General features: G+C 34.4%; 2 protein-coding genes across 4 annotated transcripts; one reads left to right on the plus strand and one right to left on the minus strand.

Annotated features, from left to right (window-relative positions):
- Positions 1-207: 207 nt before the first annotated feature.
- On the plus strand, positions 208-7,043 carry LOC112514177 (F-box protein At4g00755). Its single transcript, XM_025120508.1, has 6 exons — positions 208-338; positions 801-959; positions 5,330-5,743; positions 5,816-5,994; positions 6,238-6,356; positions 6,578-7,043. The coding sequence occupies exons 2-6, from the start codon at positions 833-835 to the stop codon at positions 6,852-6,854; spliced, it is 1,116 nt and encodes a 371-aa protein (XP_024976276.1). The 5' UTR covers positions 208-338; positions 801-832; the 3' UTR covers positions 6,855-7,043.
- Positions 7,044-13,817: 6,774 nt separating this feature from the next.
- Positions 13,818-18,597, minus strand: LOC112526254 (probable transcriptional regulator SLK2). Of its 3 annotated transcripts, none has more exons than XM_025136555.1 (10): positions 18,488-18,597; positions 16,788-17,813; positions 16,524-16,649; positions 16,082-16,130; positions 15,637-15,851; positions 15,493-15,561; positions 15,259-15,359; positions 15,020-15,113; positions 14,835-14,904; positions 13,818-14,757 (listed from the first exon to the last, which is right to left on the minus strand). In XM_025136555.1, exons 2-10 carry the CDS (start codon positions 17,661-17,663, stop codon positions 14,048-14,050), a joined length of 2,310 nt encoding a protein of 769 aa, XP_024992323.1. In that variant the 5' UTR covers positions 17,664-17,813; positions 18,488-18,597; the 3' UTR covers positions 13,818-14,047. The 3 variants fall into 3 exon arrangements, with proteins under 3 accessions (XP_024992323.1, XP_024992321.1, XP_024992322.1); XM_025136553.1 differs by having other exon boundaries at positions 16,788-17,864; XM_025136554.1 differs by lacking the exon at positions 18,488-18,597 and having other exon boundaries at positions 16,788-18,478.
- Between the last annotated feature and the right edge of the window lie 4,871 nt (positions 18,598-23,468).

Here is a 23,468-nt window from a genome sequence, read left to right on the forward strand (position 1 = left end):
AAAATGTAGAAGGTTTTATTTTAGAGAATTTATGGAAAAGGCTATGCTATCAAATAATAAATGATTTTTCTGAAATAAAATAATAATAAATTCAATTTATATTACATATATGGAATTTTAGTAAAAAAGATGAAGAAAGATAAAGGAAAATTGATATTAATCAGGATGAGGACACCCAAATAATTGATTTTCTCCATTTCTTTTTGGCTGGACTCCCCTCCCATCAACATCATCATCACCAACAAAAGCTGTGGTTCCGTTGGTGTCACCACCACATCCTCCGTCCTCCTCCTCTGACGGTTTTCCTTTTTCGATCCGCTGCAGTCTCGTCGCCGTAGGTATTATTGTTTTTCATCCTCCCTTTGTATTCCGCACGCTTCTATTATGTTTCTCTAAAATTAGGTAAACTTCGATACGATGTTGTTTGCTATTTCATCTCTGTTATCTTCTCCCCAATATTCTGCATACAATTGTTGTTTTTCGTAATTCGGATTGAATTTTTGTCTATTTTTATGTATGCGAGTGATACGTTTGGATTATTTCAACAAATAGCTATACGTTCTCGATTTGTGTTTCGGAATTGCGTTAGATTCGTTCAAGTATCACTATTGATGCATTGCGCGGTGGTATCCAATTGGAATTAATAGATACCGCATACCAGTGATCCACAAGTAGATTTTGAGTGTCTTGCTTTTCAATTATGGATAACTGTTGTCTACAATTTTGCTTAGGCATATTTAAGTCCTGCGCAACTCTGTCCGGATATGGAAATATATGAAATTAATTTAAAATTTTGGCAGAATTCGCACTGACAACGGTAGAGTTGGAATTAATGGAGGATTGCTGTGATTTTATACAATGGCTTGGAGCTGATATGTCCATAAAGATACTAATGTGTTTGGATAATCCAGCAGACCTTGTTCGTGCTAGTGCTGTTTCAAGCTCCTGGCGTCAGTTTGGTAAGTTCATAACTCTTTGCATCAATATAAGATTTCACACGATCTCTTTAACTTTTAATTGTGTACTTCGTGTGTGCTCAATATTTCCAACTTATATATTGTACACAAGATAGTCTTGGTAACGAAGAGAACGAGTAAGAGTAATCTGTCGAGTTGCATTAATTACAATAATCGATCGGCGAAGCTCAATTGAGGGATCATAGATATAAAATTATAAGATGCACTTGCATTATGTTTGTTTTAGAACTTCTAAAAATTCATTTCATCAAACATAATTTAACTGCTCAAACGTACCCAGATTTGACACGTAGATCACACCTTTGAAAGTAAATAGCCTCTTGATGTGCTTACTAAGGTAGGTTGGTTGAAAAGAAGAAACAAAAGAAGAAGATCAGTAATCCTTGTTTGATAAGATAAATCGCAACATGCATCTTCATTCATATTCAAAGTTGTCTTGGCTTACAAGAGACTTGATGCTTAAATAGGCTAGCTTGGAACATTCTCCGAGCATGGGAAACATAAAGAAAAATAAAAGAAAATATCTTGGAACAAAAGTATGGAAAAATATAAGAAAGTAAATAAGGAGAATATGAAAATAGAGGAAAACATTAAATGTTCTTGGAAACCCACTACTTTGACCATCTTGCACCCTTCCAATCATAACTCTGAAGGCTCCAAGTATGTCCAAAAATACTTATGTTTAACTGCTGCCTGTCCATAACTAAACTACACGGCAACCCGACATGCTTCGGTCAGTTAAGTAAGTGACTTTAGTAGGGTTTGCACCTTCAACCGCCTCATGGATCACATCATCTTCTCGAGGTTGATAAGGATTTTCCCTCGAATCCAGCAAGTTATCTTCCACATAAGGACTTAGACTCCACATATTGAAAGTGTTTGATACGTGATAATCTCCTGGAAAATCAACCTTATATAGTATCTTGAAAGGACCATTGGCTCGTGGCTTGAGCTTAGACTTCCTTTTGCTTGGGAACCTCTTCTTTCGAAGATGAATCCATACAAGATCCCGGATTAAATTCAATCCTCTTCTTTCCTTTGTTATTAGCCTTCCATATTATGAATTTTATCTCTATCTGTTGTTTCACCTTCTCATGCAATTGTTTGATAATCTTTACCTTCTTCGTTCAATCCGAACACATTGTATTATCAATCAAAATTTGAGCCAAGTCGAGTGGAGTAGTGGGATTAAAGGAGTATGCTTGGTTGTACCATGCAAGCTCCTATTATAGGCAAATTCGACAAGGGCTAGACATTCGTCGCAATTCCTCAACTTATTAACAACCACCCAAAGACCGAAGTAATGAAGAAAGGGTGTGGTTGACCACTTCAGTTTGTCCGTTGGTCTGCAGATGACAAGTAGTACTAAAAGTAATTTTGTACCGAATTTCTTCCACACAGTCTTCCAAAAACTTAGAAACTTGACATCCTGATCTGACACAATATTACTTGGTATTCCATGTAGCCGAACGACTTCTTTGAAATAACAAGTTAGCTGCATGTGAGGCATCATCTATTTTATGGCATGGAATAAAATGAGACATCTTTGAGACACAATCCACAACTACCATAACTGGGTCCTCTCCTCTTCGAGTTTTGAGTAATCCAAGTACAAAATCCATACTCACATTCATCCAAGCAATGGCATGTGTAACCCGTGCACATCTTTTCAACTCTGTCCTTTTATGGGTTACACATCTTTCCATCATCTGATACACATATTTGATCATTTCTGGCCAGAAAAAGTGTTCCCTTACCAAGAGCTCTCTTATAGAATTAGGAATACAAAGTCGTCGAGACTTGAAACAAGTATTCCCCATGCTTGTAGAACCCATTATCTCTCTTTCACAAGATGAGTAGATAAGAGCAAATCGCGAATCATTCGAGTATGATCCTTAATCCATTTGAAACCCAATAATTTGGACGTCATCATAGTAACTAAAGCATACCTTCTAGACAAAGCATCGACAACATTGTTGGTGTTGCCTTTCTTGTATTTGATTATGTATGGGAAGGCTTTTAAGAATTCCACCCATTTGGCATGTCTTTGACTCAACTTGTTTTGGCTCTTCTTATGCTTTAATGACTCGTGATCTGTGTGAACGACAAACTCCTTTGGTAGCAAGTAATGTTGCCATGTCTAGGTACCACACCACATGATACTTCGTCCATGTAGGATTTTCCAATAGAAAACGGTACCAGCACCTGTTTAGTAACTTTGGTTTCCCTATCTTTATTCAACCATTTCAATCGATGAGGATGAGGATGCTTTGTGGACTTGTGGTTGGTAAATTCAATTTTTCCACCAAAGTAGTGGAAGCAACATTGATACAACTACCGCACATCTTTTTGTCAAATGTACATCTCGTGTGGAAAATGCTTTCCTGCCGCTGATCATGGCTTTGACCCTACACGTCGGGTAACAAGTAACTCTCATTCATCAACAAATTCAATATTCTCTTCTCATCCACATCGCCTCATCTTCACTTTCAACTTCTTTGCCACAAACAAAAATCCTAGTTTGATTTGCCAAACTATTAGGAAGAAGGATGAAGAGTGATAAGAACCAGGTTAATTCACCACTAATCTAAGTTGAACTTTTTTGAGGTTATTGTAAACTAGATTATTTGAAGATTGTTTTTTTTTTTGCTTCCTAATTTAGCGAATGAACATGAGCCATGAATAAGATAAATAATCCGAAGTTACAAGCAATAGTTTTCCTAGATATGATAATTGTCTTTGAGCAAAATGTTTAAGCATCGGACATTGGACAGTCCTATTGGCTATTGTGACACAAATAAAAAAGCAGTGGTCAAATGGTTCATTGTGCTATGCAGTTTCTATTTTCTAGGCACGTGTCATCAACTCATAGAGCTAGAATACATCAACCGTTGTGAAGCTGCTACTGTAATAGAAGTCGCTGCAATTATCTGTTGCCCTTTCTATTTGTGAGTTGGATTTTGTAATATGTATTTATGTAGTAAATTAGCAAGAAAGCTGCCTGGTAATTTGTTACAGGAAGGCTAACACTTGTTACCAACCATTATAATGCTTTGATATGTAATGTTCCACTGATAATTCCAACAATATATTATGTCTACACCAGCCATGGACCAATAGTAAAGTGGAATTTTGCTTCAGAAGAGTCGAGTGATTTTAAATTCTCTTTCAAGTTGAAGAAATCCTATCTAGGATGACCAGGGGAATCATTTTGCTATATTATATGGGATGCAGATACAAGCATGTAAAGGCACTTGTTAAGGTTGATGTATGAGTTTGCTAGAGTGGGATGGCTAGATAAATGTGATTTTCCAAAAGAAATATGGAGTGGCATTGATTGCGATGTCAATGAGGGAATGTTCTCTGGTGGTTTGGTCATATGCACTATAAATATCTAGTACACAGTGAAGAGGATGTAGTTGTATCAAGAGGAATGCGTCGGGAAAAGTAAGAGACTTAAGATCAAAATTGATTTTTGTTAGTTTTCAATTTATCATTGAATGGTTGTATTCTAATTATGGATTTAGGGTTAAAAAGGGGGCTGTGCATTAGGAGATGTAGTGTGCGAAAAGAGTAGATGTAAATATGTAATGAAATTGACTTGTTAAATTGTTGCAGAAGTTCAGTTTCTGAATGCAGTTTGTGTCGAAGATTCTACTAATTAGGTGTCACATATAGCATACCTGACAACATTTTCATATAGCCATATAGGCTTTATATGGTCGATTAGAATATGTTGTACCGTCATCCAGCACAGGTAGCTTTATTCTCATATAAGCATGTATACTGTTAGTGATATGCTTCTGGGCTCATGGCCATCACACATGCAGCAGCATCATGTTTTTTGACCACCACCTAGTTGCACTTCGATGATGGCTTATATAAGTATCTCCCCAATATATATATATTTTTTACGATATTAACATGTGTATGACTAAATGGAATCATCAAACAGAAAACGTGGGTTGAGAACAGGCTAAAAATACTGAATGGAAATTTGATTCAGTTGTACCACAAAATTGACAAGGCCTGATGGAAGCTCTGATTAGAAAGATATATAGTGCACTCAGTTGCCTTATTGGCAAGTGAGGAAGCAGCGCCTGTCTATTTCATTTATGACCAATTCTTTTTGTCTGAATCTTTTTGTCTCCTTGAACAAATATTCACTTCCTATACTCTGCAATACACGTGTTACTTAAATTTTGTAAACGAGTGCATTCAAGAAATGGGGACCTCAAAAGGAAACATTTTTCTAAAAGCATTCTTACAATTTGGATAAAACAAGTCCTAGGTTATTTTGTAACTGATTGTAACATACAGACAATTCTTACATGGTAGTGTTTCTGATGCAGTTGTCGCGAATGGCCTTTCTAAGCAGCTTTGCATAAGAATGTTTCCTAAAGTATCGAGTGTTATTAGTGTTGTCGAGATGAATAACAGGATAGAGCATGGACACTATGGCGTTGATGGTTCTATGGAATGGCCACGGTTGGAGAAGGAACACCGAGTATATGCGTTTTTAGCTAGGGGTTTCACCTCCTTTATGAGAAGGGATTGCATATTGGAGGCGATTGTTGCATCTAGCACAGATAACTATCCTCAAGAAAGCATCCATCACACTTTAGAACCAGGTGACAGGGTTGATCAAAGGGCTTCTTACTGGTCAAGCGAAGGCGAAGTTGATCCTTCAGTTCCTGAAACATTAGTATATAAGCTTATTGCAAATTTATGTGTGATTACTGAGATCCACATACATCCTTTTCAAGGTTATACTCGGAATTTGTCAATAGTAACTTTATTGTGTCATTGTGCTGACAAAATTTCTGTTGGTCTAGCAGCATATTTTCAATTTGGTTTTCCCATTTACTCTGCAAAAGCTGTGCGGTTTCGGTTGGGGCATGTGAAGCCTACTTATGAAATTGAGAGTGACATGAAAGACGAGTCTACAGCTGCTTTGAGGTTTATCCGTGACAATGTTGTTTGGACATACACATCACCATCATTTCCAATGGCACAGGTGTGTTGCATTCTGATTTGTTGTCATTCTTTCCGATCATGATTCGGAACTGTTAAGTTTTATCCAGACAAATGGTTGATCTTGCATATTGTCATTTTATATCTCATGGATGTCTTAATACATTTCCTAAGAAGTTTTAATGATCTTTAGATGTTGTTAGTCACTAGAAAGGTGCATATGCTGGAAAGTAGTGTAATGATTCCTTCTCTCTTCTTCATATTTATCAAGGTTTTGATGTAACAGGAGAGCCGTCTTCAAAAATTTAAGCTACCAGAACCTGCTTTATGTATCGGAGGGATCTTGCAGATAGAGTTGCTGGGTAGGGTTCAGAGACAAGAAATGGATGAAAAATACTATATATGGTAGGTTCTTTGTTCATTAAGACATTGACCCCTTGTATGGCAACCACTTCTATTTCATGTCTGCCAAAAAATCACTAGAACACTCCCATAAAAATATGTTGGTTAGTCTCCTAAATTTATTCAAACCAACTTCTGGAAGCTGAATACGATTAGCAATATGTTGATTAATATCCTAATGTTAAAGTTTTGGATGGGTCTTAACGTTTATTATGGTGATGCAGCGTGTCGCATGTTCAAGTTATGGGACGACCTCTTTCACCTGCATTTGATGTGGATATAATTGATTCGAGTGGGTTGTGCTCGCTGAAATACTACTCGCATGCAGAGTATTGCTGTTCACCCCCAGATTCTCCTGAAGGTGAGGCAAGTAGTAGCCCTTCTCGTTTCCGTTCATTCACTGCAAGCATAAGAGGTTGGGAGCAAATGATTCTTAACACATTACTTGGCGGCGGAGTGGTGGTGGGTAACGATGATTCAGATGATGAGGTCGTTGGTTAATCCCCTTCTTTATGATATACAAATAGAGTTAGCAGGTAACAGTTGTTGGAAGAGCTGCAATCTAAATCCCCCATTTTTCTTTGTAATGTTGGTTGTTTGGTACTCGTTGCCTAAATCTGTGGTTATTGTAACATCTTTGTTGGCTTCTTTTATTAGGACGTTTAGTTGTATACATATTTACAAATAACTGAGATCGGGGTCTTGTAGAAGGCTGTTTTTAGGTATAAATTGCTTATGTTATGTATGTTCTCCATATAATGGTTATGCACAGATGATAGGAACTTTAAATATGTTAAGAGAACCCGGGAAGCACATGTCAATACAATAATATATGATTAAAGTGTTTCGTTTGTGAATACATATTGACCAAATGTTAGATGTATATGGATACTGTTTTGTGAACACATTGAAACACATGTAAACAATGTAAACAATATATACACCATATGAACTTTGGCGACTACATATATGTTGAAGATAGAACATTCAAGTTTCTTATCATATTAAAATGATAAGTCATTTATAATTTGGAAAAAAAACATATTATTTTAGTTATAATCATGGGATTGATGTTTTTGTAACCGCCATTAATGAATGTGAGTTAAGACAAAAAAAAAAAAAAGATTACCACTGTGTCCTTAATATTAACTGTATATATGGTGATAGAAAAACCTAATCTAACAAAGATTATTGATTTGTTTAAATGGTTTGACCAAATGAAAGATTCATACATACTCTTGTATAAATTTCAATCAGGTTTTCATATAGAAATAAACAAAAATACTAAAACAACAAAATTAAATCGTATTTAATATAATTAATTTTTAATTTAAACAAATAATGGTTATACAATAATATTTTATTTTATTTTATATATATATATATATATATATGTCTATATTGTGTGTATAAAAATATTATTTTTACTTTTTTATATAAAAAAGACAAAATGATAGATAAAAGATTAAAATAACCCTTGATTTAACGAAGTTAACGGCGATGTTAGTCAGAGAACCAAGGGCAAAACAAATAAAATACCACAAGAACCAAATCCATAATAAACATACCACAGAGATCTTAATAAAAGCACATCAAACCAGGGACCAAATCTACAATTCACTCTAAAGAATTTAAAGAAAAAAATGTGAATCACGATAACTTTGGGAGAATTTTCACTTTTGACCCTTGTAATTTTTCCAATGTTTGATTTGTTTTTTTAATAGTTGCTAACTGACGATATTAACTCCAAATTCCTTGAGTGTTATAAAATAATAAACTTAGGGACCATCAATATAGATAGTTTATTTTAGAGATTAAATCTAAAATTTGAGCATATCACCAGTGTAATCACTCTTTTATTTCTATGATCTATAAAAAAAAGGGAGGATAATCACAAAAAAGAGGTTCCAACAAGAAATAGAAAAAAATATATTTTTTTTATTAACCTGGATATCTAACCCGCTATACGGGCCGACTAATCCCAGGACGACCACCTACTTTACAGATAGTCCGGAGTCACCGCATTTGAACCTCCGTGGCCACAAGAAGATTTTTATTTTTCCTTGGATTTGAACCTGAAACCTTCTTGTACTTTTAACCTTTGAAGTCAAACTCAAATCAATCAGACACACTTTTATGGTTAAAAAAAAATCCTTATATAAATGAAATTCTTCTTATATCCCATTTAATATGACATTAATTACAGCTGCATAATTCTTGTGTATTAATGAGCTTTAAATGAAATTCTTACAAATGATGATAAGATTATACTTAAAATGCTAGAAAATGTGTGTGCAATGTATCTTTCTGTTTACTTGGATTGAATTGTAGGTATTTTTTCGTAACCCCATTTTAGAAAATTGTCATCCTATCAATTAAAACAATCTCTTTCATTAAATATGACATTTAATTACAACCGTATCTGTTATGACACGAAAATACTGTTGTGTGTTTGGGTTTTAATGAAATTGTTACTCTGAATACATAATATATGTTTACAAATGATAAATAAGATTATACTTAAAATGCCACAAAACGTGTGTACATATACCTTTCTATTTGTAAATGCATAATCAATAATCAAATAATGAGCGATCATCTATACTATATTATAAAATACTTAGCAAAAACTTTTAAAAACCATTTTTTTATACATGAATTACTGTTTATCGATGCATATTACTTAAAATTCAAGATTACAAGTAAATAATGCATAAATACAACTTATTAAAGCTACATGCTTGAATTCGTGTAACTAACTGCAAATAAACATAATCAAATACTTGATAAACATTTTATTTTAAATATAAAAAACCTAAAATATAATTAGGATAACTATTGTGTTCTAACAGAATACTTAATTATTATCTTTATAAAAAATTATATTATTAAATCAAAAATAAATTACTTCGTTATTAAACCTAAATTAAATTATACAAAAAATTAAATTAAAGAAATTACACAACAAAACAAGAACCTTTAACTAGTTAATTTGATACTAATATCGATATTTTTTTTTTCAAAATTTTAAGATATCTTCAAATTTATATTTTATTCAAAAATAAAAATATTATCTTTTTTCTCAAAACCAAACCTTATTATAACATCGACAGAGAACAGAATAAAACGAAACATTAAAATCGAAATGTATTTCACTGTATTGCGTGAGTACCCTTCTAGTCTTTATTAATTTGTATCAAGTTTTAACAAGAAAATAAAGTATTTGGTGTAATTTTAGAAGCAATAATATAGACTCACTATTTGTGTGAATTCAATTCCAGATTTTTTTACTTTAAATCAAACGTAAGATTGGAAATAAATCTAACTCAAAATCTCACCAAATCAAAACGGACTAATACAGCTCTCAAAGTGAATATCGTTGGACATAGAAAAACGATTGGTAAGGGAAATAGGAGGCAAAAATATATGGTCACAAGCTATTGGGATCCCGATCCTTGTTATATTCACCGTAAAATAAGTAACATAGTAAGGGGACGTTTACTAAACACTTATTTAGTAAGTACTTACTGGATAAATTTTCTTATCGGATGAACATGAGAAGGGTCAAGAATCTTACCGGGTAAGAACGATGAGAATGATGGAGAGTCTTACCCGGTAAGTGAGGATGATGACTCTTACCCAGGTAAGCGCTTACCCCCTAAATTGTTGCATTTGATATGTTTTAATATACTAAAATCTTACGCATCAAAATAAATCATAGTGTTAACTCCTATCGGTAAACGCTTACCGGGTAAGCAATTAGGTAAACGACCTCTAAATGTTTACTCGGTTAGCATTTGATAAACGGACCATTATTAGTTTATTACGTCTTTTTCTTCACATAAATTTGTACTTTTTTCAAAGTATTTTTGTGTTATAAAATAATAAATCAGACTGACGTTTATAAATATATGAATTTTTACAAATCAATAAAAATAATTTAATGGTTGTAAATTTAATTAAAGACATACAAAAATATTATTAGAAAAAATAAACGATTTTTTAAGGCTTATGAAAATATAATTAAATCAATTTAAAATACATGATTATAATTATTTCTTTATTTCTATATTTTATTTGCTAACTAATTTCTAATTCAACGATGATTATTTATAGTTTATATCCAAAAAGGGTATTTTAATCATTTTAAATATTTTTTTTTCATTTGTTATTAGAATTAAAAAGCATATTATATATTATGGAACCATATCTAAGGATTTCTTTGTGATTAATATTTTATAGGCCTTGAATGAACGAAAAAAGAAGTATTATTGTAAGAAACAAGACTTTTAGCAACAAATTTTATCGTCAATAAAAGTTCATTTATCATCAAAAAGAGTATATGACAATAACATGTCGTCGTTATAACTTATGGCGGAAACATGTTGTCGCTAAAAGACGCATCGTCAAATCTCAATTTTCTTGTAGTGACCCTCTGGTAAGTACGAATTTTTTTTAATAAATGTTTTTCATTAGTGTAAAATTGAGTACAAGAAATGCTAATAATTTATTGAGAAAAGAATTATTATTTATCTTTATCATAGATATATAAGTGAGTACTTAGATTTACGTACTTCCTATTACGTAATTTGAAACCAAGAATATAGAAAATATGGTTGATAATTTTTTATAAAAAGTAAGAATTCTTTTAATTCATAACAAGAAATATGTGTTATTTTGATACAAAGACGAAATTTGTGTGAATGAAGTAATTGTATATAAGGGTCAACGAGAGATCAATAATAAAGAAGATTATCGAGGTTTTCTAGACAAGTAGACAAATGAGAATAAATAATGAATTAAACATATAATATGCAAACTCAAAAAATGATTGTTTGAACACTTAAATAGAATCTTGTGGTATGATGGAATCCCAATGAAAGATACATAAGTCAAACAATTGATGAAAATATTTAAATTTTATTTTTCTTATTTTTCTGCCCAATTAAAATAAGATGTTAAGATTAAAAATTTATAAAACATGACATATATAAAAGACGTTATTTATTGTTTAATCACAAAACCATGAAACACGTCATAAATTACAAGAAAATAGATGGATTGTCAAAAATAGTAAAATATTTTATATTAATCAGCAACTGGTGGATGACGAAGAAGACGAAGAAACAAAGCAAAAAATAATTAATACCAAGGTCGATATCTTCCTGTTTCCAACTTCCGGCCAACACATCTGCAACTTCCGACCATAGACATCTCCAACTTCTGGCGTTCGAGATCTAACAGGTAACATTCCCACACATATTTTGTCATTGATCGATCCATTTCCAAGTTCCAATTTCTGGATGGAATCATAAAGTCGATAAATCTCTATGGTGTCGATTCCCAACTTCTGGCCATCGACATCTGCATCTCAAATTTCTTCGATTTCCAACTTCTGCTCAATCGATTTGCAGATCAACTCCACCTGCATATTTGCAGATTTTCACATATCCTGTTCTCTTCAGTCTGAAAATTTGAAAATCCAAATATGGCTATGAAGTTTCGCTTCATCATTGCATACATATTCTCTTGCTCATCGGAAACCACAGTCTCCAGAAGCATAAGTTGGTGGTGCTGACAAACCCGGCACCACCAAACATACAATCACTATCTTAGTCGCCAAAACTTCATGCGGTCGCCATACCTTCGTGCAATCACTATCTTGATCGCCATAACTTCATGCGATCACTATCTTGATCGCTATAACTTCCCCACCACGGCCCCATATCAACCACCGAAGTTTCTAGAAATGACAGTGCAAGCAGCCATAAATGATGCACTCATGGTTCGGGAACGAGCCCATAAGATCGAGTCCAAGCACCCAAATGCTTCAGGAAAAGGTTGTGGCCGAGCTGTATTGACTACTTTGGATGTGGTGGTTGCTCAAGGTGGCTCGGGAGATTTTACGACGGTTCAAGACGCTGTAAATACGGCCTCGAATTTACGTGAAGGTCGGGATGTACACAGCACAGAACACGTTGTGATTCCGAATGTTAATAGTTTGCAATAGAAATCCATGAGATCTTAATTAGAGATATAAAAATGCAGTTTAAATTAAGTATTTGGTAACACATATTTTATATATACTAGAAAGGTACTCGCACCGCAGCGAGATAAATCTTGATTTTAATATTTCAATTTATTATGTATCTCAGTCGATGTTATAATAGGGTCGTATGTGATTTTGAGAAAACGATTATGTTTTTATTTTTGAATAAAATATAAGTTTGAAAGTATCATAAAATTTTGACAAAAATATATCAATATTAGTATCAAATTAAGTATTTAAAATTTCTCATCTTTTTGTGTAATTTTTTAATTCAATTTTTTTTATAATTTAATTTAGGTACAATAACGAAGTAAATTATATTTGATTTAATAATATAATTTTTTTATAAAAATAATATTTAATTATTTTGTTAGAACTCGGTAATTATCCTAATTATATTTTAGATTTTTTATATTTTAAAATAGATGTTTATTCTCTATTTGATTTATGTTTATCCGCAGTCAGTTATACGAATTCAAACATCGAGCTTTAGTAAGTTGTACTTAGGCATAATTACTTGTAATCTTGAATTATCTTAATTATATTTTAGATTTTTTATATTTAAAATGAGATGTTTATCAAATATTTGATTATGTTTATCTGCAGTTAGTTAGATGAATTCAAGTATGAAGCTTTAATAAGTTATACTTATGCATAATTTACTTGTAATCTTAAATTTTAAATAATATGCATCAATAAACAGTACTTCGTGTATAAAAATAATTTTTAAGAGTTTTTATCAAATGCTTTATAATATTTATAATATAATATAGATACTATGTAGTTGCCAAATTTGTGGTTAGTCTAAGATCTGTGAGGTATAAATTGTGCTTATATATCATGGTTTCAACAAGTGAGGGATTATTTATGTAATAACTTGAAAGTACAAGGGCTAAGTTGCTATTAGTTGGGAAATGGGGATTTCATAATGAGAGAAATTATAAATCAAAAACATTATTTATTTGTCTCTCTTAATTCCTATCAAGCTTTAACAAGAAAATAAAGTATTTGATGTAATTTTAGAAGCAATAATTGATTAATTTTTTATATAGTTAAATTCCATTAAAAGATAACGTATTTTAATTTGATTTTTATTACGTACTTTTAAAATTTTCATTTTGGTATTTAAGATGTAAAGTTTTGAACATTAGATACCAATGTAACTGGTTGAAGCATTAACCGGTTATTATGCTGATGTGACAAATGATGTGGCATCCAACTCCATATTATTTGCTGACTGACACGGATAATGACGTGAATTTTTTTAATTTAAAATTAATCTTAAAATAAATAAACTCACCCACCCACCTCACATTTGATGAGGTTTAAACCCCTGATCTCCTAAGAGGTCAAAGAGATAACTAAAACAGCAAACAGTGTGAGGTGAATACTGCTGAATGTAAGAAAGCATTTGGTTAGACAGAAATGATGAGGATAAGTTGATAATAAGTCCATTCTTAAATATTTATACGCACAGACTGCATTTGCATTTGCATTCGCCACAAAAAAAGAAAAGAAAAATGTATGTCAAACGCACACCTGTTGACTCCATACCAGAACATAATGAAAAAAACAAGCAACGGAATGAAAATTAATCCGACTATACAACCTTATGTCCTCACGGCCAACTTCCCTTTCGCCGATCTCATGCCTTCCACCCATAACCCATACCGTCCTCACGCTCGTCGTTGTTAAAAAACCCATTCTCCGTCAACTCACTAGCTATGTCTTGAAAGACATCCGACACGTGAGGCAAATCACCCGCTTTCTCCCCACCTGCACAAGAATCGCTATGCGAACCAGCTTTAAAACTGTTGCTTCTGGTCGGCCCACCAGCACTCTGCCCGGATATGCTCGACCTTACTCCTCCACCGTCATTGTTGTTCATATCCTTGAGTGCTTGCTGAATCATCTGGTGTTGCGAGGATGACTGCTCCTGTTGAACTTGGAATACACCACTAGGAAACTGCTGATAGGGCAGCTGCAAGCTTGAAAACCTGCCACCAACCAGGATATTACCATTGTTATTCTGCAAGGCCCGACCTTCAAGTGGCGATCTGTTCTGGAAAGAAGATGATGCATCCTGTTGCGAGTTTGAATTCATTGAGCTTTGTCTCATCATCTTATTCTGGTATTCGGACAATGCCAAAGCAGCTTGCACCGAGCCAAGCGGACCTCCTCGGCTTCCCATGTGAAAATTATTGTTCATCGAGCCTGGATGTAGAGCGACCAGATTACTTATGGCATTCCGGTCTGCTGGCAGGCCCTGAATACTCCCCATTTGTTCCATTCCCTGCATCTTTTGCATTTGCAATTTGGCTACACTAGTCTGTCGTGGGAAGTTTTTCAACGCCTCTGTAACGGAAAACCAGAGAGTTAGTAGTGTCACACATACTACCATGATGTCGCTGAAAATTACTTAAGAATATTACCGATGGGGCCAGCTTTAGTTTCTTGGGAGAAATCCATCAAGTCTTTCATGCTATTGACAACTTCAGATATCTGGAACAAATGGGTAAAGAAATCAGTATCTTTCAATCAAGCTAGATGAGTATGCCCAATTTTTGGTACAAAGAAGGTTCCAAAATGAGAAAAAAGAGTTCCGATTCTTTTTTACCTGTAAGCATCTTACATATCTTTTAGTAAATCCCAAGTCATTTAATGATTGTAACTCTAAGCTCCTTGCAAGCTGCCGCCCAGCTGTTACAACCCTGAGGCACAAGAAACAATCAACCATGATGTACGGTATGAAATTTTGGAAAAACAAATCAACCAACTTATGATCATGTTATTGAGTTTTTTGGTCAACCCCTTTTAGATGAAAGCTCTAATATACAGAGATTGCTTAAAACTCACATATTGCTGTTTGTCTGCAAATCTTGCTGGGAAACGCCACCAGATCCACTTTCAGCAATTGTAGATTGCCATTTCTGTGCAACTTCTAACAACTGATTAACCTACAAAACACAAAAAACTGCCTTTTAATCTACAAAAGATCATTCATCGTCCAAAGAATATAGTTCATATGGTAAAGAGACTAAAACTTCATCCATTTAAATTCAGGTATTGATAAAGAAAAGAGAATCTTACCTGAGGAGCAACCAGCCTGCGTGGAAGAAGCTCCTCATGACGCCGTGAGCAGAATTCCCAAGTTAGTATCTGAAAGATGTTTAGAAGTATTAGTACGAAATCAGGTACATCACTAAAACACAGTACCAAATGCAGATATTCAACCTTTAAATCAGGGGTAAAGATAACTTTAAGTCGGCCCTCATGAACCACGCGCATTTGCGCATAAACACTCTCTTGAACTGCTTTTCCATACTCCAACATCATGACTCCAGAAGGAGATCTACATTCGCGAGGCAAGTCCAGAAACCAAAGCTCGTCAATAACACCACTTCCGAATTTAATTTCATTAAGCCTAGGCAGAACTTCGAAGGTTGCCTCTGTCAAAATACACCAGAGCAAGGGTATACAAGTAAAGTCACTATCAGGACAGAAGACACATTGTGCTTAAACAGTAAAGCAGTATATATTGCTTTAACAGGGCAGAGAGGAAGCAAGTAACATGACAGTCAGAAATTTTAAACATCATAAAAACAAAACTATTATCGAAGAATACTATAAATTCTGAAAAGAATGATCGATATAAGCATAGGCATGATAAATTACATACCGAATCCTCTTCCAGATTTTGACCCACAAATGCTACACTGCCATACATCCTAAAGAAGAAAGGAAGGAGAACATGTGAGATGATTTTTACCATAAAAACAAAGATAAGAACATCATGTTTACACAAATGAACATTCATGAAAGAATGTGAATGACAAAAGCTGAAAATAAGAAAGCACAGAACATGAAAATTTGTCATAGAAGAATGAACTTTTGCCATCTCTAATTGCTCTACGATAGTAAGAAGTCTTTTTAACATCCCAGGCTAACTGTACCAGATATTGTCCGCTTTGTCCACACAGCTTGACTCAGTTTTAAAACGCATCTAATAGAGAAGGTATCAATCCCCTTATAAGGCAACCTTTGTTCCCCTCCCCAACCAATGTGAGATCTTACGTCTTCCTTAAAGTTTAGTTCAAAAGCAACAAATACAAAGCACTCACCATAGCTGCAGGGGGGAATACACCTAATGGGTGATGCCCAACATTATTATGTAAGGATAGACACCACCTTTTCTTCGCACGTGGAGAGTAATATTCCGCCACAAACTTCCTCCAGTAGGAAATATCCTGTACCAAATGTTAAAGTTTTGGTGGAAAGGAAAAAAAATTAGATACATTGCATTCAAAAACAAAACCAAAACAAGGAAGCCAAATTGACACAGCTATTCTAATAAGAAAGCTATAAATTCTTGATAATCAACTCACAGCTGGCCTTTGCCGCTGATGATACAGATATTGCATCAGTCTTCGTGAACATACACCACCATCATAGGGTCGGTTTACTGCAGATGCAGGTTGCAAGCCCTGCTGTTGAAAATTTTGTCTAGAGTGCAGCTGCTGTTGCTGCTGCTGAAGCAAGTGTGCACGTTGCGCTGGTGACAGAGACTGCAGCAACTGCTGTTGCTGATATAAAGCTTGTAACTGAAGGTTAGGGCTTTGTAACTGCATTGAGTCTTGTCTTTGCAATATCTGTCGTAAAACTTGCTCTTGCAATATATCATCCTGCTTGATATCAAGTCGAGGTTTCTTTTGCAGGTGGGATAAATTATCATGATCCGAAACGAATGACCCCGGAAACATTGAACCTTCAGGGAATTGAACCCGTCCAAGCCTTGGATTGGGCAAGGACGTGGCAGTAGAAGCTCCTTGACGAGGACCCTGCTGATGCCCATAATGAAAATTTGGGTCCTGAATGGAGCTTTGCTGCACAGGGGATGGTGCATCTATAACAGAAGAGCCTGAGATGCTAATATTGTTGGAAGAGAAAGACAACGGCGATGCAGGTAACCGCACATAAGATTCTGTGCTGATGCTTGCACTTCTCTGGAGACAAGGCGTACCTCCTGAAAGTACCGAGTTAGCATCAGTAACCAATGAACTTGCCCCGATGCTAGGCCCTGAGCTAGCCGCGCTATCCATAACAGCATTGCTCACCTCCCCAGAAACTGGTACCATGTTTGAATACATATTTCGAGAACGTAAATTTGAGTTCCCATAGGAGCTCAAATGAGAATTTCTTAGAGCTTGAGACTGCTCATCTCCTTGAAAAAAGATACCAGAACTCGATGAAGAATGCACCATCCTTCCCCCCAACCTAGACGACCCTATGTGCGATGGGGCCGCTTGCTGGATTTGATCCAAACAGTTATCCAGTGCCGCTGCTTTCAGATATGTACAGAAACTAGAAGATGGACCTCATAATACCACACAATAATTGTTATTCTTCCACCTCTGACAAAAGATACCGAGACCCATTTTAAAATCACCAACTTCACTGATAATCTGAATTAAAATTCCAACCATTATGATAAAGTTAACTGTGAGCCAGAAGAATGTGCAACAAAAAGACCAACAGCTGTCACTACTAAATTTAGAATCAAGAACCCTTATCAACAGATATATAGTAACCAAGTCGAGAATATAAGACAAAATAAGAGCATCTGTTTACCTCGGAGCAACAACTACTGCAAAAACCCTAAATTGGTTCCGGAGAAAAAACCCTAACTTATCGTATAGCCAACGAAGATCGATGAAAGCCTATACACCAAATCCGCACAAAGTAACCTCCTAATAAGGCGTAATGGGTAAGGAAACACCAGATTAACTATCAGAAGTCATGATTTTAAGAAGCAACTTCATCGCATTGATTGAAAATCGATAAAAGAAGATGAAACTCAAATTCTTATAATCCATCCGTGAAATTGCGTAAACGAGAGAAAATTTAAAACCCGCTACTAACCAAGAACTAGAACAACAAATTCGGGAATAAATTCAAACCTACAACTACAGAATCGATGTTTGCACAGTTCAAGTGTGGATCAGAAGGTTAAGCAAACTGTTAGTTAAAATAATGAATGATTTTAGCAGATAGAAAAGAGTGAAGAAACATAAAGAAATGAGCAAACCTGTAGATTGATTGGGAAAGATGATCGAGGCGTCGGAAGGGTTGGTCGGAGTTTATATACCAAGCGGGAATTGGAGCGCCAAGAATGACCGGCTAGTGGCGGTGTGTAACCCTACCAGGAGGTTGTCTTGTATCGAAAACAAATCCACGGCTGTTACAGACCCCCATTTTGCTAAAATGAACTCCTTTCTATTTTTTTAATAATTTTTTATTTTAAATTACTAAACTAACCCTTTGTTTTCCTTTATCTTTTAGGAGCTTCAAGGTATTCTATTAGGTATCGACTAGTTGTGTACCCGTGCAATGCAGCGAGAACCATGAATTTTAACGATTTTGAAGTTCCATTTGTTTTATAAGATAAGATTTAACGATGATATATGTTACACTTGGTTTTTACATATTAATACAATTTGAATAAATAAGAGTTATGGTTCCAATTACAGACTATCGATGGAAAAAATTGTATGACAGTTTAAAATCCAACATATTTAAACGATTCAACAAATGTGTTCGATTTACACCTAGAGCAAAGAACCAATAAACTTGAGTTTTAAAATAAACACTCAAAACCAATAAAGAAAACTACAAATTTGACAGATCATAAGCCATGAAAAGACCAAAACATATGGGTTTTAGAATAAAATTTCAACTGTTTACCCTCTTTCTTGTCCAAAAACTCAGATTAAGGTTGAATTAATACATGTATATATATATATTTCAAAAAAACCCAAGAACATATTAAGTCGGAACATATTATACAGTGCAATTTGGACAGCCTAACCCTAAACTATATAGTGTATATATATATATATATATATATATATATATATATATATAAATAACTATACAAATATAAATCGTAGATATTAAAAATATTTTTTCACAATATATATAATATTAAATAATATAATTAAGTAAAAAAACTATTCAATATTGGACTTATTTCAAAAATATTAACGAGACGATTATAATGGTGTAACTTGTTAAAATAAAAATGTATTTTTTAAACATGTTTTAATTGATATACGATTATGTATATTAATTTGATAAAGGTTTCAAATGAAACATTTAAAAGTAAATAACGTAAAATAAATTAATTAACTAATTATAGGAGTATAAAATGTAAATTTAAAATTATAATTTTAAAAAATCGGTTGTGAGAGAGTTAGTGTATGTGAGGGGGTGAGTGTATGTGAGGAGAGGAGGGGTGAAAAAGTGATATAAAAAGTATCTTAGTCATTTAATATTTTAAGACTTTTGTTAAATTTGCTTTATAAGATAATATAGATAATAATGAAAGTTATGGTCAACACTAACGAGAACCACTGTATCAATTCCCTTGTAACGATAATTCATAGATTGTTTTGAGATTAAAAATAATAAATGTTTCAAATCCTTTCTTACATATCTCATCTTAACTCTTATTTTCACACGAACAAGGTTTAGGGTTGTTTGACTGATTTTCCATTTAGACCAGGAGTAAAATTGTTTGTGTGGGTTAATCTGTTTGTATAGATTGAAGAAAAAAAAAATTGTTTATGAGAGTTTTTTCATATATGAAATGAAGTGTGTTTTTTAATTGGAAGATACATGTTTATAAATTTTTTGGCTTTATACATAAAATTCTCTCTATAAGTAATTAAATAAGTCACTATCAAACAATCATATATAGTTAACCAAATAAACTATTAACAAACAAATCTTTAGGAGTCGTTCGGTTGTGGCTTAATGAGTTGTATAACCTATATGACTTATTCGCTCAGCCATGAATATACGTTTGGATGTGGCTTATTCGATCCGGCCATGACTTAATCAGTAAGCCAAAAAAAAAAAACTAGAGTCCGATACACTCATCCATTCTTGATCCATTTATTCCCTTTTTACCTTCACCTTATCTTCTTCTCTCTATATATACCAAATCAAAGTCTCATTTGTTAAAATATTTCACCCTTTTTTCTCCTATGATCTTCTCCTTCCTTCTAGATATTAGAGACCTCTCAACCTTCAAAGTTCAAACCATCAACAACACAGTCGCTCTCTTGTGTCATTGCTCTTTCGATTTGTTTTTTAACCTAAACCTTGACTTCGATCTCTATTATTTGTAGATCTGGTTTTGTACATTATCCGGTTATTTCCTTTGTTGTTTATTCTTTCTTCTTCGATCTCTATTCTTTATGGATATGGGTTTTGTACGTTCTCTAGTTGTTGTTCTTTCGGCTAGAAATTGATTTTTCATTTAGATCTATGCCTTGAAATCTCAATGACATTGTTCCTGAGTTAAAAAGAAACAAAAATAATAATTTATTATAATATACAATATATAATCATGATACTAAATAACATAAAATTCATATTAATATGTTGTTTTAATCTAAAAGACGTTTAAATTATTATTTATTATTATTAAAAGTCATTGATTCAATAATTTTATGTAACAACTATCAGGGCCGGCCCTGGCCACGTGCAGCCCGTGTGGCCGCACAGGGCATCAAAGCCTAAAGGGGCATCAAATTGTTATTTATTACTAGTTTTGAGTTTAATAATTTGGGAATTGGACAACTGAGCTTTAACTATAAAAACAGACCCAAGGGCTAGTAGTGATGAATATTGAATGCACATCATAGGAAAAAGTTGGAAAAGTTTTTGTTTGGGATAATTTTTTTGCAGATGTAAGGAGTGTTTTTTAGTTGGAAGAGACATGTTTGAAAAAAAAAACTTGACTTTCTATATAAAGCTCTCCCTAGAAGCTTACTGGACAAGTCACTTTCTATATCATTAAGTCACTACGAAATAGTCATGCATAGTTGAGTGAATAAGTTGTTAATTTCATTAAACTTATAAGGCTGCTAATAGATAAACCCTTAGGTGGCGTCTGGTTCGCAGATTCTGATGGAATCTGATGGAATTGGAATGTTGAATTCCATTGACCAAATTCCATTCCCTCGTTGGTTCATTCTTTTTCACGAAAGGAATCTTCAAAATCCTACAAATTCCACAAATAAAGGAATTTAACATTCCTTAGCAACTACATGGTATTTTGATAGAATGAAATATCTACTTCATTATACCAAATATGCTCTTAACCTAATATACTCTAATCTCATAAAACTCAATATGACCATCCTCGACCACCTCTCGACCACTATTGATCTGAACCACTGGTGACCACCACCACCGGCTGCCACTGATCTGAACCACCGCCGACCACCACCACCGATCTGAACCACCGTCGACCACCACCATCGACTACCACCGATCTAAACCACCGTCGACCACCACCATCGACTACCACCGATCTGAACCACCGCTGACTACTACCGATCTGAACCATCACTGATCTGATTCACCGTCAATTTGAACTACCGCCATCTGAACCACCATGGACCACCACCGATCTAAACCACCGGTGACCACCACCACTGACTACCCCCGATCTGAACCATCATCGACCACCGCCGATTACCACCGATCTGAACCATCGTCGACCACCACCAGCGACTACAACCGATCTGAAAGACCGCCGACCACCACCACCGATCTAAACCACCGCCAATCTAAGCCACCACTGATCTGATTCACCGTTAATCTGAACCACCGTCAATAACCGCCATCTGAACCACCATGGACTACCACCGATTTGAACCACTGTCGACCATCGCCATCTAAACCACCACAGACCACCATCGATCTGAACCACTGCCAACTTCTACCGATCTGAAGCACTGTCGATCTAAACCACCATTGACCATCACCGATATGATTTAACGCCGATCTGAACCACATCTGACCATCATCACCTGAACCACAACGGACCACCATCGATTTATATCACTGCCAACCACCGACAACTACCATCGATCTGAATCACCGTCGGACACCGCCGACCACCACCGATTTGAACAACCACTGGCACTACCACCTATATGAACCACTACTGACCACCTCCATCCGAACCATTGCGGACCACCATCGATCTAAATCACTGCGGACCACCACTGTAGACCACCACCATCTGAACCACTGTAGACCACCACCAATCTGAACCACCGCCGACCACCGTTGATTTAGTAATGTCGTTTGGCTTATGATTATATTAGGGTTGTGTATTTTATATTGTTTTACATATTAAATAATTATTTTATTAAAGTATTATTAGTTTAAAAAAATTAAAATTTTCAAAAAAGGACATTTTGGTCATTTACCAATATTTTATTCCAATTTTAAAGCTACATTCCGTGAACTAAAGAGACAGATTCCAATTTATTAACAGATTCTATTCCAATGTCTGCCAACCAAACAGGTGGTCAAACCTGACAACATTCCATTCCAATTCATTCAAAGTCAAATTCCTTTAACAAATTTAATTCCATCCAAAAACATTATGCGAACCAAACGCCATCTTAGCCTTTAGTCATTAAATTTGTAACTTTTGAGTTTTACTTTTTGCTTACTATGACAGTAATTTAGATGTAATTTACTATTTTAGTTAAAAACTAATTATAGTTTTCCTTGTCTTTTAAGTCCCATATATTGAAATAAAGTTTAKATTTTGCTAATTTCAATTTGGAAAAGGGAAAACCGGAAAAGAATGAAACATGATCTTAATCCAGAATCTATCCTTTTATATTTTGTATTCGGGGTTTTGGTTTTTATGTCCCTTCCATTGTATTTTTTTTATTATAATTAACAAAAATCAATATGAGGATGAGATACCTAACTTAAATAGGTTTTAAACTCTTTAAAAAATTGCATGTTTCGTTGTTTCATTGGCTTAAAAGAAATAAATTAAGGGCATTTTTTATTATTTTTGTACAATACAGGACATCAAAAATCTTAAGACCAGCCCTGACAACTATATATTTTTCTTATTGGATATGCTCTTTAACCTTTCACGTAGTCGACTCATCGCCCACGGGACCAGACATACAAACGAACCCATTTAGGTCCCTGGGTCCGGTCCAGGTCTCCTCTCTTGTACACAA

Source organism: Cynara cardunculus, assembly GCF_001531365.2.
Source record: "Cynara cardunculus var. scolymus isolate 2C chromosome LG 1, CcrdV1, whole genome shotgun sequence".
Lineage (NCBI taxonomy): Eukaryota > Viridiplantae > Streptophyta > Magnoliopsida > Asterales > Asteraceae > Cynara > Cynara cardunculus.